The sequence below is a fragment of the Bufo bufo genome, chromosome 1 (assembly GCF_905171765.1).
Source record: "Bufo bufo chromosome 1, aBufBuf1.1, whole genome shotgun sequence".
Taxonomy (NCBI): Eukaryota; Metazoa; Chordata; class Amphibia; order Anura; family Bufonidae; genus Bufo; species Bufo bufo.
The window spans coordinates 121,855,755-121,872,717 of record NC_053389.1 but is presented as its reverse complement, the minus strand read 5'-3'; the positions used below and the strand labels follow the sequence as shown (position 1 = coordinate 121,872,717).

The following is a 16,963-nucleotide window of genomic DNA, read 5'->3' as shown; positions in this document are numbered from 1 at the left end:
AATGGTCATCAGAATGTGGTTCTTGGATCCCAGATCTGCATATGTATCCCTTTATGGCACAATCTTTGGAAAATGTCCACGTTATATTGCTTTACTGTCAAAAACTAAATTCTAATGAGGGAAGGGGCATTATTTTTTGAAAAAACAAAATTTGAACCCTGCTGATAATGAGCTGTTCCCGATAGAAAGGGTTCGTTATCGTTACTGAAGCACAAGAATTTCTCATAGGGTATTGCCACAATGACACAGAGCCCTGTGCTGCACCAGCACTTTCCTGCTTTTGTAGAGCTGCGTCTGACGTTAGCGCAGCACAATAGATGGAAAAAGGTGAAAAGTGCACGCGAGAACGGAGGGGACTGCGGATCATGAGATAGGAGCATTATTGAAGCCCTTACAAGTTGTTATTTAGCCCAGACATTCTGCTAAGCCAGAGTTCTGGCAGGACTTGAATAGCGAGAGTGCAGAACAGATTGCATAATGCTGTCATTGAATGCCCAGGGCAGGCTGGGAGGAAAGCTGTTCAGGGGAATGAGCGGAAAAAAAAGGCTTAGTCGTTTAATTAGCCAGCACATCACAAAGCCTCGCTCAGCACTTTGCCAATAGCACCTCTGAAGAATTAAAAGCTGCATGAAATATTTGTGCACACAGAGGAACTGTATGAGCGGGGAAGCTTGTCAGGGTAGTGAGAAACTCGACATATTGGGGAATTCATCCTTGTAATGACGGCACCGCATTGCCCCCACTGATCAACTGTTACCACCAGGGGAAGCCGAATGCAGCCGCGCAAGGGTGACATATTTTTACATGGTGTCTACTCAAATCAACGGTTGACCAGGTTATACGAGGTAGATTGAGAAACTGCTCTTCGTAGCAGTTCTGTGCTGTGGCACATGTTGGGGAGGGTCAAAGCATTGGGACCCCGTCTATGACATTGATCTACGCTACTTGGGTATATGGAAAGCGGTCGGTGGTGAAATGGCCATAGACCATACAGGGATTTTTCCCAGTGGACCGATGCCCAGGGCGCCATCTGAGACCTCCTCACAGTCGCTGGCTGCGTACATAACCACCGATGCTCTCGGCATTAATTGATGCTAGGAGAATCGTGTACTTATCCACCTGGCTGGTGGCCACAGGGGCCATCCTGAATACTGCAGCAAGGTGGCAGTATTTTTTTCACAGCCGTGTAGTATTTGGTTCTGCTATGGTGTTAATTTGTGCTGCGCTATGCTATTGCTGTCCCGTCTACGTCTGCTGTCCCTACTTGTGTTGCCCTGCCTCCTAATAATTTGGACCTGTCTACAACATAGGGCTTCTTTTAGGGTTTTTTTCCAGGGTCAGTTGAGGTTCCCAATCCAATCCTGAAAGTGTTTGTCTAAGCAGAACAACCTCTTTAAAGGTGAAATCCAATCAAAATGATCTTAAACATATAAGAAGGTTACATTAGTGATGGCTGGGATCTCAGGACACCACTGATTTCTAAAAAAAGAGGGCTGAAACACTTCTGTGTCTGACATACCAGAAGATCCTTTTCGTAGCATTCCCCTATAAAGAGCAGATCTCCTTTAAAGATTCCCTTTAACAATCATTTTGCTTTAGGCTACTTTCAGACTCGCGTTTTTGGCGAATCCGTCATGGATCTGAAAAAAACGGATCTGTTACAATAATACAACCGCATGCATCCGTCATGAACGGATGCATTTGTATTATCTGTAACATAGCCAAGACGGATCCGTCATGAACACCATTAAAAGTCAATGGAGGACGGATCCATCCCCATTGACTTACATTGTGTGCCAGGACGGATCCGTTTGGCTCAGTTTCGTCAAGCGGGCAGCGGAATGGGGACTGATCGGAGGCAAACTGATGCTTTCTGAGCGGATCCTTTTCCATTCACAATGCATTAGGGCAAAACTGATCCGTTTTGGAGCGCTTGTATGAGCCCTGAACGGATCTCACAAACGGAAACCAAAACGCCGGCGTGAAAGTAGCCTTAATCATCAGGCAATACCAGAAATAACCCCTAGGGTTATGTGTGGTTTCTATACATGTCCATCAAAAGTCTGTAGACTGTTGTATGACCTTAGTACATTCATCCCCATACAGTAGCGATCATTTCTGCACATACAGTAAATGCAGTTAACGAGTGGGCAGTGATCAGGAATGAGCAACAGTTCCTCATTCCAGATCCTTGCCTGCTCTATTGGCCAGTGTTCAAGGATCCAGATTAAACAGCAAAGTATATCAGTAGCCTATCAACATCACCTCAGTGGCACATTTCTGACATTATGGCTTTGAGTCAGAAACACACTGGTCAAGTGATGTTGCTTTGCTGTTTTTATCTGGATCTGTGGTGGTGTTTTAGAAGTTATTCGATGCTGGTCTCTTTTTGGACTACAGAAGATTAACCAGGGTTGGAGCGCATAACAGAGGTGTGCTGATCGAAGTCTATATTTGTTTCCATGTCTTATGACCTTGTATGGTCTCCATACCGCTGCTGACTATTGACCTAGTTTGTCATAGTTATAGGTTCTTTTCAGATCCAAAAGCTAGATTTCATCTTGATGGTCTGGCTTGTTGTTTTGTGTTATGGACTGAGCTATAAAGGGGGAATGACTTACGGTATGTGATTTGCTTCAAAGTGGCTGTTTGGGGATGGTCTAGGGCAGTGGTGGCGAACCTATGGCACGGGTGCCAAAGCCGGCACTCTGAGCCCTCTCTGTGGGCACCCGCACCCTGGTAAAAGTCCATGGTGTACCAATATACTTTAGACTTTTTCTGCCATTCATCAGTGCAGGGCGCACTATGAACAGCACAGGCAGTGCACTGAATGTAGGCAGGCTATCATAGCTAAATGATTAGTACATGGAAGATATACTATATTGCACTGTAGTATTGAGGTTAAATTGCCGTGTTGGCACTTTGCCATAAATAAGTGGGTTTTGGGTTGCAGTTTGGGCACTCGATCTCTAAAAAGGTTCACCTTCACTGGTCTAGGGTGTAATCATGGGGGGCTTAATGCCCTGCCATTTATTTTCTTAAATGCTGGTACATATGGAGCTTATCTGCAAATTAAGGCAATCCATAGCATTTTTTGCTTGTGTCGCAGTCAATTAAAAACTAAATTATTCTTGTTCTTCTTTTAAGAAGTTGAAAAGTGGGATGAAAATATCCATGAGAAAGCTGGAGAGGAGACCGCCACCCCGAGAAGATATTATTTTGAAAATCTGAAAATTGCATTGCCACAGATCAAGCTGAGTGTGTTTACTTCCAATAAACTTCCACCGGATCTCAAGGTAAATTTGAAGAAAAAATTGGCTTGAATATGAAGTTTTAATATGCTTTTATGGAATTCTGGAAAATAGAAGAAGGTCCATGAAATAGGGCTCCTCGGAAATCTCTGGTGTGCTATAGTCCCACGGCAGTGAAGGACAGAGGCAGCCCACTCATTCCAGATTTATCATCCAGCCTGAGACCCTGTGATAAATCTGGTCAGGTCTAGACAGACGGTCTAAACTTAGGTCAGCTTTAGCATTAGTAAATCTGGGCCATCTTTGGCCTATTTGAAGGATCGGTTATCAGTATAAAATCCCTACAAAGCCTATGTGGAATAATAGTCAGGGCTCCAGTGCTTCAAGACAGCATTGTGTTAAGCATTGAGCCATCATGCTGTTCAAGTGACCGAGGATCCTCATTACCATGGGCAAGTCATCGTCGCGGCCTGCTCCCCCTCCTTTTTCGCGCACGACAGGGAGATGCAACGGCTGCAGTGAAGTGATCTGGAGTGACGCAGGTTCCGGAAAGCAGGTAAGTATAATGTATAGGGGGCCTGAGTATTGGAGGGAATCTTTTAGAATTTGGATAACCCCTTTGTCTACATGATAAATGCCATTTGCTGAAGTGAGACAACCCCTTATAATAAATGTGAAGATGTAATCAGTATTGTACAGATTGCGATGGGTGGGAAGAATGGGTAATCTTTAGCCCTACAGCGTATCTGTAGGGATGGCCAAATGTATGGCACACAAACTATATACCCTCTTCAAACTCAGGGCCCATGCACATGACCATTGTTTTTTTGCAGTCCGCAAATTGCGGATCCACAAAACACAGATACCGGCTCTGTGCATCCCGAAATTTGCAGAATAGAACAGCCGGCCCATAATAGAACAGTCCTATCTGTGTTCGTAATGCGAACAACAATAGGACATGTTTTACTTTTGTGCAGAATGGAAATGTGGATATACGGACACGGAACACACACTGAGTCATTTCCGTTTTTTGTGGCCCCATTGAAGTGAATGGTTCCACATACGGGTCGTAAAAAAAAAAGGAATGGACGCGGACAAAAAATATGTTCGTCTGCATGAGCCCTCAGGGGTGCAGGGGAGGACCATATAATAGTCTTTGCTTTGGACACTTATTCAGAGGAAGGCGCTAGGCTTTCATTGGGTGGCGGCTAATGCTGTGTTAATGGCTCATTGCCCCCCGATACAGATCTGCCATTGTCTCCAGAGTGCATGTTCTCCCAGTGGTTCAGTCACATAGGTCTTACTTCTCCACTGTCATCTTATGTGATTGAATTAATGCCCCAAATAATGTTCTCAGAGTACAGATGTTAAAGTTTCGTTATAAAGTCTCGTCACGCATCAGTTCTTCAAAAGTAAAACTCCAGTGACCCAGAAGAGGGTTTTCACACACATCATTAACTTTCATAGTGTTCTGCTCCATTAAACTCCAAGTCCCTGTCTACAGGTGGCAGTATCAAGTCGAGATAATGCCTCCCATGTTACATTTCATGTCTATGACCATGTGGCTTATACATCACTAAATATTTACCGGTAAGTATCCATTTATTGGCAAGATGAAGACCTGGATCACTGGCAGCAATCTTTAAGAATTAGTTCCATATCCTTAACGTGTGTACCAACGCACAGCACAAAAGAGATTCTGTCGGCTCTGTTGTGTTGACACTACTGATGTATCTTTTCTTAGATCTCTGTGTTATACCATTACTCTATTATTCCTCCTGGACATGTTTAAATTAATTGACGCTGTTATGACAGATTGGCCCGACAGTGTAGGAGCATGTCCTATTCATAAGGGAAAGGTAACGCCAAGTTGTCAGTTTATTCGTACATTTCCGGGAGGAGTAAGAGAGAAATGCACAACAAATATCTAAGAAAATCTGCTTCTTGATTGTTATTTTATTTTTAATTTCCTAAATGCCATGTCATAATTGCTATAACCCCTTCTCGCTCACTGATATACCGTCACATCGCATTTCACCTATATAATAACAAAATAAATGAAAACTGTAGACATGAGTAAGTCCCATTGTTTAACCCGCATGGTGAACTTTGCTAAAAAAAAAAAGTCATTTTTAATCAAATAATCAAACAAAATGTAATAAAAAAAAATCAAAAGGTTGCATGCATCCCAAAATGGTATCAATCAAAGCTATAGCTTGCTTCGGAAAAAGCAAGACCCCACACTGCTTCGTCAGGAGAAAAACGAAAAAGTTCTGAATGTCAGAAATGGTGGCACAAACCAAACTTTTTTTTTTTTTTTTTTTTATTCTTTAAAACTAGTAAAACATATCAAAGGCAATATACATGTATTTCCATAATCATACTGACCCACCGAATCGAGTTAATATAAAGTCATGCGTACCTTGCAGAGAACACCAGACAAATTAAGCCCTGAAAACAATGGCGAAATGGATTTTTTTTTTTTTTTTTTTTACAAAGATGCCCCCAAAATGTGTAAAGGTTACACAATACATTACAGATACCCCTAAACGATGGTAATGAAAATACAACTCACCCCTGCATAACACAAGGCCTCTTATGGCTATGGTATAAAAAGGTATGGCTTTTGAAATGTGGAGATGAAAAAAAAAAACTAAGAAATCACTGTAGCCTTAAAGGGGAGCTTTTTGATACTGATGACCCATCCTCCTGGTAGGACATCAGTATCAGGTCAGGGGGGGGGGGGGGGGGGGGGGGGGGGGGGGGTCCAATACATGGTGCCCCAACAGATTACTTTTTTCAGCAGCCACTGGAGTGAACTGTAAGCAGGAGGCTCCGTCCATTGTGTAGTGGCCGTGCTGGTGTACTGCAGCTCAGGTCCTATTCCCTTAAACTGAGGTGCCAAAAACAGCTGATCAGTGGGGGTGTCGGAAGTAGGACCCCCACCGATCTGATATTGATGAGATGACCTATCCAGAAGGTACGTCATCAGTATTAAAACATCAAAAAAGCACAGTAAAATTTCTTATTTTAGACGTTATCAGGCATGGCCAGGTGGCTTGGAGTGCCGCTGTGCGCAAAAAACCTGGATCGGACACAGTGCTATATGAGAAATGTGTCCCCTTTATTCCCGGGATCAGTGGGGCTTCCAGATGCCCATTGCGATGGCATCCCTTTAATAGGAGTTTTGTTTTCTTGTAGGCCTTGAAGAGCACTCTAGGATTTCCTTTAATCAAATTTGAGGATGCTGTTATTGATCTGGATCCGTACACAAGAGTTCATCCATATGAATCCAGGGAATTCATCGTCAATGATGTGCTTAAACACTTCCAGGAGGTGAGCTGCATTTACTTTGGAAAGTCAGAAGTTCCATCCTGTCAGCACAGTCTGTACTTTGGATCCCGTTCACATACAACAGGCTGCTGTATAAAGGTTAAAGAGGGTGTTCTGCTTTGGACAATCCCTACTTGCTAGAAAGATTGGCAGGCCCTTTGGTAAAGGGTTTGTTCCCATTTACGTTTTGAGCCTTCATTGGAGGTTCAGTCACTTTAAGGGGTTATCACGGATTTTGATTTTGATGGCCTAGCCTGAGAATAGGTCATCAGCAGGAGGTCAGATCAGCTGTTTTAAGAGGCGGCAGCGCTCAGTGGAGCTTCAGTGAGCGCTGCGATCTCCTCACAGCTCACCAAGCACAGCGCCGTACATTGTATAGTGGCTGTGCTTGGTATTGCAGCTCCGCCCATTCAGTTGAATAGGACTGTCTTGCCCCTAGGCCAAGTGACCGATGTGCAGTGATGTCACTGGAGGAGAAAGCCTAAGTGCTCCCGGAGCGCCACGTCCTCTACGAACAGCTGATCTGCTGGGACGCAAACCCCTGCTTATCTGATTTTGATGCCCAGTCCTGAGGATAAGCTATCAATATCAGTTTCCCGGATAACCCCTTTTAGGACAAGAGTAACGCAGTATGCCGTACTAGTCTTGCTACAAACATATCACAAACCAGGTTATACGTCAGTGGGGAGCTTCAGTCACCTCTTGCATCCATCACGGGAAGAATCTGTTAATGCCATTGCTTCTATTAAGAAGGAACAACGTGATCTAAGGCTACTTTCACACTCGCGTTTGGTGCGGATCCGTCATACAACCTTATGCATCTGTTCAGAACGGATCCGTTTGTATTATCTGTAAAATAGCCAAAACGGATCCATCTTGAACACCATTGAAAGTCAATGGGGAACGGATCCGTTTTCTATTGTGCAGCGATTTGAGGTCTGCCTGACGATGCGAAGGCAAACGGATCCGTCCTGACACACAATGTAAGTCAATGGGGACGGATCCGTTTGCCTTCGCATCGTCAGGCAGACCTCAAAACGCTGCAAGCAGCGTCCTCCTCCAAAGCCTTACATGCTAATGTTTGATTTATTGACATTGGTGGCCAGTCTGGTTAACATTGTGGTCATGGAACTACAGGAAGCAACACAGCGCCACTCTTGTCTATGTGGCCGTTTCTGGTATTCTCAGATGGAGTGTTTGATATAGCTCACGTTTGAGAAGAGCACTATATTCAAACCACAGGTATATTGCTGCGTATACCCTGTTGGTGCACATTGGGCTGTTTGTGTTGGTCAGGCTACTTTCACACTAGTGTTTTGGCTTTCCGTTTGTGAGATCCATTCAGGGCTCTCACAAGCTGTCCAAAACTGACCCGTTTTGACCTAATGCATTCTGAATGGAAAAGGATTTGCTCGGAATGCATCAGTTTGCCTCCGTTCCGTCTCCATTCCCCTCTGGAAGCGGACACCAAAACGCTGCCTGCATCGTTTTGCTGCCCGCTTGACAAAACTGAGCCAAATTGATCCATCCTGGCACACAATGTAAGTCAATGGGGACGGATCCGTTTTCACTGACACAATCTGGCACAATAGAAAACGGATCCGTCCCCCATTGACTTTCAATGGCTTTCATGACAGATCCGTCTTGGCTATGTTACAGATAATACAAACGGATCCGTTCATGGCGGACGCATGCGGTTGTATTATTGTAACGGATCAGTTTTTGCAGATCCATGACGGTTCCGTCCAAAACAGTTTTTTTTCCACTGTATTGTTTTTCCGTACAAAACCTAACCTGTAGCCTACACTTAGCACAAGTTGCATCACCTCTCTCCTCCACTTCTGGGTAACATTTCCAAGTACACATATACGAGCATGTGATGGCGCTGCAGATGCAGAGTTGTCTGAATAACCTCCTTGTTTTATTTGTCTCAAAGGAGTTGCTCAGTCAAGCAGCAAAAATTTTGGGCTCTGTAGATTTTCTTGGCAATCCTATGGGCCTGCTGAATGATGTGTCTGAAGGAGTATCCGGTCTTATAAAGTATGGAAATGTTGGCGGCTTAATCCGAAATGTCACACACGGCGTCTCCAACTCTGCTGCAAAGGTACTTGTCCAAGGTTAATTTATGGAGGGAGTCACAAGAGATGTAATGTCTGTTTTACTGATCTGTATTATGGGGCTCAGGAGTTTGCAAACACAGGATGACTATAGAGTATGTGTCATGACATATGTGGTTGTCAGGCCCTGGAAGTGCAGAGCTTCACCGAGCCGACCTTAGGCGGGAGATTAATATTTTAGCATTACAGTGCAGGCCTGTTTACAAATTCAGTAAAGTCTGCTTTCAGGTAGTGGACATTATGGGAATAGAAACCAGAGCTGGCATTGGATGTGGGAGGCTTCATACAGATATAGTTACGTGTCGTTTTCATCTGCACTGGGTATACATTATTCATATTCTTATCTGAAACTGTACTTTCAGTGTGCTTAACTGCCGACAGCACGTAGGGGCTGGGAAGTGCAGTACAAGCATACTTTCTCGCTCGTATCATTGGGGAAAACTTGAGACCATGGTTATAGCTCAGGGGTCCTCAAACTTTTTAAACCGGGGGCCACTTCACTGTCTCTCAGACCATTGGAGGGCCGGACTATATTTTTTAAAGGGGTATTCCCATCTTGGACAATAGGGGAATATCGTTAGGTGCAGGTCCCACTGCTGGGACCCGCACCTATATAGAGAACGGAGCCCCGAAAGTGAATGGGAGTGTACTGCGCATGCACTGCCCATGCTCCCATTCATTTCTATGAGGCTGGCGGAAATAGCCAAGCCAGCGCTCGGCTATTTTCGGCAGCCCCATAGAAATGAATGGCGGGCGGCTGCTTATGCGCAGTGCGCCCTCCTTCACTTTCGGGGCTCTGTTCTCTATATCAGTGCGGGTCCTAGCGGTGGGACCTGCACCTATAGGACAATGGGGGCAGTGTGGACAGTTACCTCTTGCAGGCTTTTCTATGCAGACCAGCTCAGTCCCTGATGGGGTTCTGTTATATCTCCCTATATAACGGGCCAAATTGATACGTTCTAAATCCGAACACTGAAAAGGAAACGCTTATCAAATCTTAGTATTTCTATCAAGGAGACCCCTTTAATCAGTAATCTATTTTACACTTCAGTTGACGTTCTGGTTTGGAATAGCTATATAAGCAGGAAGATCCTTTCCATGGGACAACCATGACACTAAAATAGGATCTTCCTGCTTATATAGCCATTCCAAACCAGAACCCCCACTTACAGGCCTCTGCCCCCCCACGTGGACACTTACCTCTTGCAGTCTTTTCTATGAAGACAAGATCAGTCCCTAACGGGGTTCTCCCTATATAACGGGCCTAAAAGGAAATGCGTATATAAGTAGGATGCTATTTTATTATCATGGTTGCCCCATGGAAAGAAAACTGGCAGTTGGCTGGATTGGCATGCTCTCAATTGTTTCCCAAAGAGACTTGGATAATGAAATATCAGGCTGCAAGTCTGCATTTCAATAGGTCAGATTCTGACCTATTGAAATGCAGACTGGCACCCTGATATTTCATTATCCAAGTGTCACTCTGACTGACCTGTTGACAGGCAGACTGGCATTTTGTTATCCAAGTCTCTTTGAGTATGAAATGAGAGCATGCCAACCCAGCTAACTGCCCTTTTTTTTTTTTTTCCACTGTCACAGTGGCCACCATTTTCATGTCCCCCACAGACAAGTGGCCGCCATTTTCATGTCCCCCGCATCGGCCCCGCCACCCCCCCCATTGTAAAAAATGCCCACCACACACTGTCTCCCCATTGTTAATATTAAAATGTTAAGTGCCACACTGACGCACCCACAGTTGTCCAGGCTGTCCCTGAGCCTTCTTCTCTCTGCTCCGGGCGGTGATATGAGAAGCAGACAGCGGGCGGGCGGCGGCGGCGCTAACTCGCTCACTGTAGGTCACGCACCAGCGTCACCTGCGTCGCCTGAGAGGAGCAGGCGAGTGACGTCAGTGAGCAGTCACGTACCGCCGGAGCAGAGCTGACATCGGAGGGAGGGAGCCAGGGCGCAGGAGGAGGAAAGCAGAGGTGCGCAGGCCCTGAGCATGCTTAAAGGTTAACTGTTAAACAGACCCGGCGGGCCGAATCAGATTCCTCGGCGGGCCGCATGTGGCCCGCGGGCCGTAGTTTGAGGACCCCTGTTATAGCTGCTGCCACTAAGAGGCGACACTAGGCAAAAAAAAGTGTTAGCTCCTCCTCTCAGTTATACCCCTCCTGCAGACACTGAGCTAATCAGTTTTAGCTTAGTGTCTGTAGGAGGCAGTCCTCCCTGCTTTGCAGGGCGTCTTCTTTTGTTATTTTTTTACCTTTTTTATCCCCTTTAGGTACGGGAAACAGACGCCCGGCCTCTCTGTGTACTTGGGGAGAAAGGCCGGTGTTGGTTCCCCTCACCGCCCGACCTCCCCCAAGAAGGCAAAAGTGGACCAGGGCTGCTCAGCTCCCCTGCAGCCCACCAGCCATGGGGTCACCTGCATTTCTGCAGTCCCCCCCTACACTCCAGCCTCACCCCCACCTCCCCCCTCCATTACTCGGCTAAGTGCTGTTTTCCTGCTGCATTACCTACCTTCTCTCCTTGTGCCCCCTCCCCCTCTCCCCCCCCAACCCTGCTGTCTGACAATGCCACCCATGGCACTGGGTCCCACCAGCACAGCACCACAAAAACAAAGGCCACCACGCAGTACTGCACCATGTGAACAGTTGTCTAACACAACATGTCCATTGCTATCAGGAGATACAGGTCAATGACCACTTTTATGCAGACTTCTGAGATTAAAACCACCTGTGCCGAATGGGAGGAGTGCTGATACCAGTAGTAAAGAAGAAAAATTCAAATAACATGTCAGGGGGAGAAAAACATTAACTGCCACCTTATCTCGTATTTTCCAAAATAGGGTCACTTTTCTGGAATTTCTACTCTAGGGGTGCATCAGGGGGGCTTCAAATGGGACATGGTGTAAATAAACCAGTCCAGCAAAATCTGCCTTCCAGAAACCATATGGTGTTCCTTTCCTTCTGCGCCCTGCCGTGTGCCCGTACAGTAGTTTACGACCACATATGGGGTGTTTCTGCAAACTACAGAATCAGGGCAATAAATATTGAGTTTTGTTTGGCTGTTAACCCTTGCTTTGTTACTGGAAAAAATGGATTAAAATGGAAAATTTGCCCAAAAATTTAATTTCTGAAACTTCATCTCTATTTGCCAATAACTCTTGTTGTAGTTTCCAAAATGGGGTCATGTATGGGTGGTTTCTATTATGTAAGCCTCACAAAGTGACTTCGGACCTGAACTGGTCCTTAAAAAGTGAGTTTTGGAAAATTTCTGAAAAATTTAAAGATTTGCTTCTAAACTTCTAAGCCTTGTAACGTCCCCAAAAAATAAAATGGTATTCCCAAAATGATCCAAACATGAAGTAGACTTTTGGGGAATGTAAATTAATAACTATTTTTGGAGGTATTACTATGTATTATATAAGAAGAGAAATTGAAACTTGGAAATTTGCTAATTTTTCCAAATTTTTGGTAAATTTTGGATTTTTTTATAAATAAAAATATATTTTTTTACTCCATTTTAGCAGTGTCATGAAGTACAACATGTGACGAAAAAAACTATCTCCGAATGGCCTGGATAATTAAAAGCGTTTTAAAGTTATTCACACATAAATTGACACTGGTCAGATTTGCAAAAAATGGCCTGGTCCTTAAGATGAAAATGAGCCCGGTCCTTAAGGGGTTAATAACCAACCTCTGTTTTCTATCACTGAGCCAGTTCCCTACCCACATACAGACATTTTCTCCCAGCCCAAGCTATCTCATTTTATATACTAATATTTCAGTGGTACAGTGTCAAATGCTTTGGAGAAGTCCAGATATACGACATCCATTGATTCGCCGCTGTCAAGTCTAGAACTTACCTCCTCATAGAAACTGATTAAATTAGTTTGACATGAACGATCCCTTATGAAGCCATGCTGATATGGCGTTATTTGCTTTTTTTTCATTGAGGTACTCCAAGATAGCATCTCTTAGAAAACCTTCAAACAGTTTACCCATGACAGATGTTTAACTTATGGGCCTATAGTTTCCGGGCTCTGTTTTTGTACCATTTTTTAATAATGGCACCACATTTGCTATGCGCCAATCCTGTGGAACGCTCCCTGACAGTATAGAGTCCTTAAATATCAAAGATAAGGGTCTGGCTATGACATTACTTAATTCTCTTAGGAAACAGGGGTGTATGCCATCTGGTCCTGGCGATTTGTCTATTTTTATTTTTTTAAGACGCCGCTGTACTTCTTCCTGGGTCAAACAGGGCACTTTTAATAGGGAATATACTTTTACATTCTGCATTTCATCTGACATATTTAATAGCTTTTCTTTCTCCTCATCGCTCTCTGCAACTCCCCCCTCATCACTTTGTAAAGGGCCTACACCTTCAGATTTATACTTTTTACCATCTATATAATTGAAGAACATTTTAGGGTTTGTTTTGCTCTCTTTGGCAATTAATCTCTCGGTCTCTAGTTTGGCCTCTTCTATTTGTTTTTTACATATTCTATTTTTTTCCTTATAGTTTTTAGTGCTTCCTCGCCACCCTCCTGTTTTAGTGATTTTTAAATGCTTTCTTTTTGTCATTTATTGCTTTCTTTACAGTTCTATTTATCCACATAGTTTTTTTCTTGTTTCTTAACCTTTTATTCCCATAAGGTATGTACCTCTCACTTAGATTTTAGGATACTTTTAAAAATATCCAATTTTGTGGCTGTATTTTTATTTTTGAGGACTTTGTCCCAGTTAGTTAGGCCTATGGCCTCTCCTAGTTGGCTAAATTTAGCTTTTTTGAAGTTTGGTATTTTTGTTCATCCCTGAAGAAACACTCTTTTGAATGATAATTGGAAGGTTATTACTTTATGGTCACTATTTCCCAGGTGTCCCCCGACCTGCACATCTGTTGTTCTGTCAGGTCTATTGGTTAATACTAAGTCCAGTATGGCTGTCCCTCTAGTCGGGTCCTGAACCAGTTGGGAGAGGTAATTGTCTTTGGTTATTGCCAAGAACCTGTTTCCTTTATGAGATATACAGGGTTCAGTTTCCCAGTCTATATCTGGGTAGTTGAAGTCCCCCATAATAACCACCTCATTAGGATTTGCTGCCTTGTCTATCTCGTTTAGTAGCAGATTTTCTGTGGACTCTGGTATATTAGGTGGTTTATAGAAAACTCCTATTAGTAATTTATTATTGTTTTTAGCTCCATGTATCTCTACCCACAGTGACTCCACATGTTCATGTCCCTCACTTATATCTGCTTGGACTGTGGGCTTTAGACAGGACTTTACATAAAGGCAGACCCCTCCCCCTCTCCGGTTTTGACGATCCTTTCTAAACAGACTGTAACCTTGTACATTAACCGCCCAGTCATAGCTATCATCCAGCCATGTCTCAGTTATTCCCACTATGTCATAGTCCTCCTCACACATCACTAATTCCAGTTCCCCAGTTTTATTAGTCACGCTTCTGGCATTAGTATACATACAATTAAGAGGTTCATGTATATTTTTTACCCTACATCTTACTGTTCTACTCCCTCCTTCCATTCCTCCCCCTGTCCCATTACCTCCCCCCCAGCCATCTTCTCCCCTAACACAGCTGCCCCTTCCCCATTGAGGTGCAGCCCATCCCTACGATAGAGCCTGTAGCCAACAGAGAAGTCGGCCCAGAGATCTGTTTCAGGGCTCTCACAAGCGGCCCAAAACGGATCAGTTTTGCCCTAATTCATTCTGAATGGATAAGGATCCATTCAGAATACATCAGTTTGGCTCCGTTCCGCCTCTATTCCGCTCTGGAGGCGGACACCAAAACGCTGCTTGCAGCGTTTTGGTGTCCGCCTGACGATACGGAGCCAAACGGATCCGTCCTGACTTACAATGTAAGTCAATAGGAGACAGATCCGTTTTCACTGACACAATATGGTACAACTGAAAACAGATCCGTCCCCTATTGACTTTCAGTGGTGTTCAGGACGGATCCGTTTTGATTTTGTTCATGATAATGCAAACGGATCTGTTCTGAATGGATACAAGCATTTGCATTATCGGTGTGGATCTGTCTGTGCAGATACAAGACGGATCGGCACCAAACGCATATGTGAAAGTACTCTATACTGTAGTCCCCTCCTAAATTCCCTGGATCTGAAGTCACGTAATCTAAAGTCACATACCTAATACAAACACACACTTGAAGTCAAACTAATGCTCACAGACTCGCGTTGTTTGTCTGCTTGTATAAGTGCAGCTCTCAAACCAGACTGCTTTTTTCCTCTGGATTCAAAGGACTGAGCTGCCCTCAAGACTGGCTTTTTAACTTCTCCTTATTAGACAGCCTCACCCTTTTACTCACCTGGTCAACACCCTGGAGAAGGAAGAGAAAAATAAAAAAATGTAATCACAGTATACTCTCAGCTGCTATGAAATAAATCTGGCAGCAAAAGCAAGTTACAGTGTATAAACTAGACTACACTGCTCTGACTTGGTATAGAGTACAAGAAAGTCAGGCACAGCCACTCAGCAATGCACACAAATAATTTAGCTCTCACAGATACTCCCTCATGTAATCTACAGTCTCACACTTTAGGCCTCTTGCAGACGACCGTGGTTTGGTTCCGCATTTTTGCCTAGTGTTGCCTCATAGTGGCAGCAGCTATACCCATGGTCTCCTGTATCCCCCAATGAACTCAGCGAGAAAAGGATTTTACAGGTGAGCACAAAAAATCTAATTTTTTGTGGAGCTTTTTATTATCAGGGGCAGTGTGAATATAAAGTTTTATTCTGCCAGGTTCTGCTCCTGCAAATGCCCAGGAAGCAGAGCTTCAGTGTGAAGTGCTTTCTTCATTGAAATGCTTCACAGCCTCCCCTCTGAGTAAACAGTTAGTACGAGAAAAAGATCAGCGCTGCCAACGTTCTAGAATTTCCGATTTTATCGAAGAAAGGACACACAGCAACGCATTTCAATGTGGACATCACATCTTGCTTATGTTGCTTAAGATACTTATGGCCTTAGGAAGATCTGATGCCAACATTGAAACATGTTGTCTTGTGTCCTTTCTTCTATAAAATCTGAAATTCTGGACTGTAATCAGCGCTGTTCTTTTTCCTGTGCGAATTATCACATTAATCCAGAGGTCATTATAGAAGCCCCGCTCTACACCCGGCTGCAGTTAAAGATTCCTATTTTAGGGTACTTTCACACTAGCGGCGGGACGGATCCGACAGGCTGTTCACCCTGTCGGATCCGTCCTGCCAGTATTCCGCCGGACCGCTGCTCCGTCCCCATTGACTATAATGGGAACAGGGACGGAGCTCTGGCGCAGCCTGGCAGTTCGCGGTGAGAGGCCGCCGGACTAAAAAGTCGGACATGCAGTACTTTTAGTCTGGCGGCCTTTCGCCGTGCTGCGCCGGAGCTCCGCCCCCATCCCCATTATAGTCAAAGGGGACGGAGCGGCGGCACGTCCTGCCGCTAGTGTGAAAATAGCCTTATACTACATGTTTGTTCAGCGTTGCACAACGCTACAAGGTGGACATATTTGTAGCTCCCCCACCCCTTCTCCATAGTCATGGTTTATGAGCTATGTGACTAGGGCTGAAACGATTACTCAAATTAATCGATTAACTTGACACCAAAAAATCCTCAATGCTAATTTTTTGCATCGATGATTCATTTGTGCCATATGACCACAGAGTGTGAGTGAAGAGCTTGCTATTACTCATGCTCCGTGGCCACCCGCCTGCCCGCACAGTGCTCCACTGGATCCTGACGTACACACATCTTCAGGACATAGTGCACGCTTACATGCACTATGACAATGACGCTATGTGACGTCAGGTCCCAGTGCAGGGCATGAAGAAGAGGATGGAATATCTCTGGAGTGTCGGCAGCCCCTACAGGAAACGTAAGTATTTTAGTTTACTGGCGCTGTGGCTGTGCACTGATGGCAGTGGGAGCAGCTGGTGGCATTGGGGGAGGAGCTGGTGGCTCTGCTGGAGGATCTAATTGCATTGGTGGAGGATCTAATTGCATTGGAGGGGGAACTGGGGGGGGGAGCAACTGATGGCAGGGGGACTGTTTTAATTCGTTTTTTTCTTATTAGAGTACTCGATTAATCGGTAAAATACTTGATTACTAAAATAATCGAATGTGAATGTGGCTGGCTGCAGTTCCCTGCACGGCTGGGTGATCTGCAGCTCTGGATCAACACTACAGTCCTTTCATTCTTAAAAACCAGGAAATTCCCATTGGTCGGACCCCTGCATAA

At 44.5% G+C, this 16,963-nt stretch overlaps 1 protein-coding gene across 2 annotated transcripts in view; it reads left to right on the top strand.

Moving 5' to 3' along the window:
• The window catches only part of VPS13D (vacuolar protein sorting 13 homolog D), a 351,123-nt gene that overhangs the window by 235,653 nt on the left and 98,507 nt on the right, over positions 1 to 16,963 (top strand). For both annotated transcript variants that reach the window (XM_040429067.1, XM_040429073.1), the window contains 3 exons: positions 3,148 to 3,296; positions 6,453 to 6,587; positions 8,521 to 8,688. In XM_040429067.1, the coding sequence (XP_040285001.1) occupies positions 3,148 to 3,296; positions 6,453 to 6,587; positions 8,521 to 8,688 (452 nt within the window). The remainder of the gene's footprint in view (positions 1 to 3,147; positions 3,297 to 6,452; positions 6,588 to 8,520; positions 8,689 to 16,963) is intronic.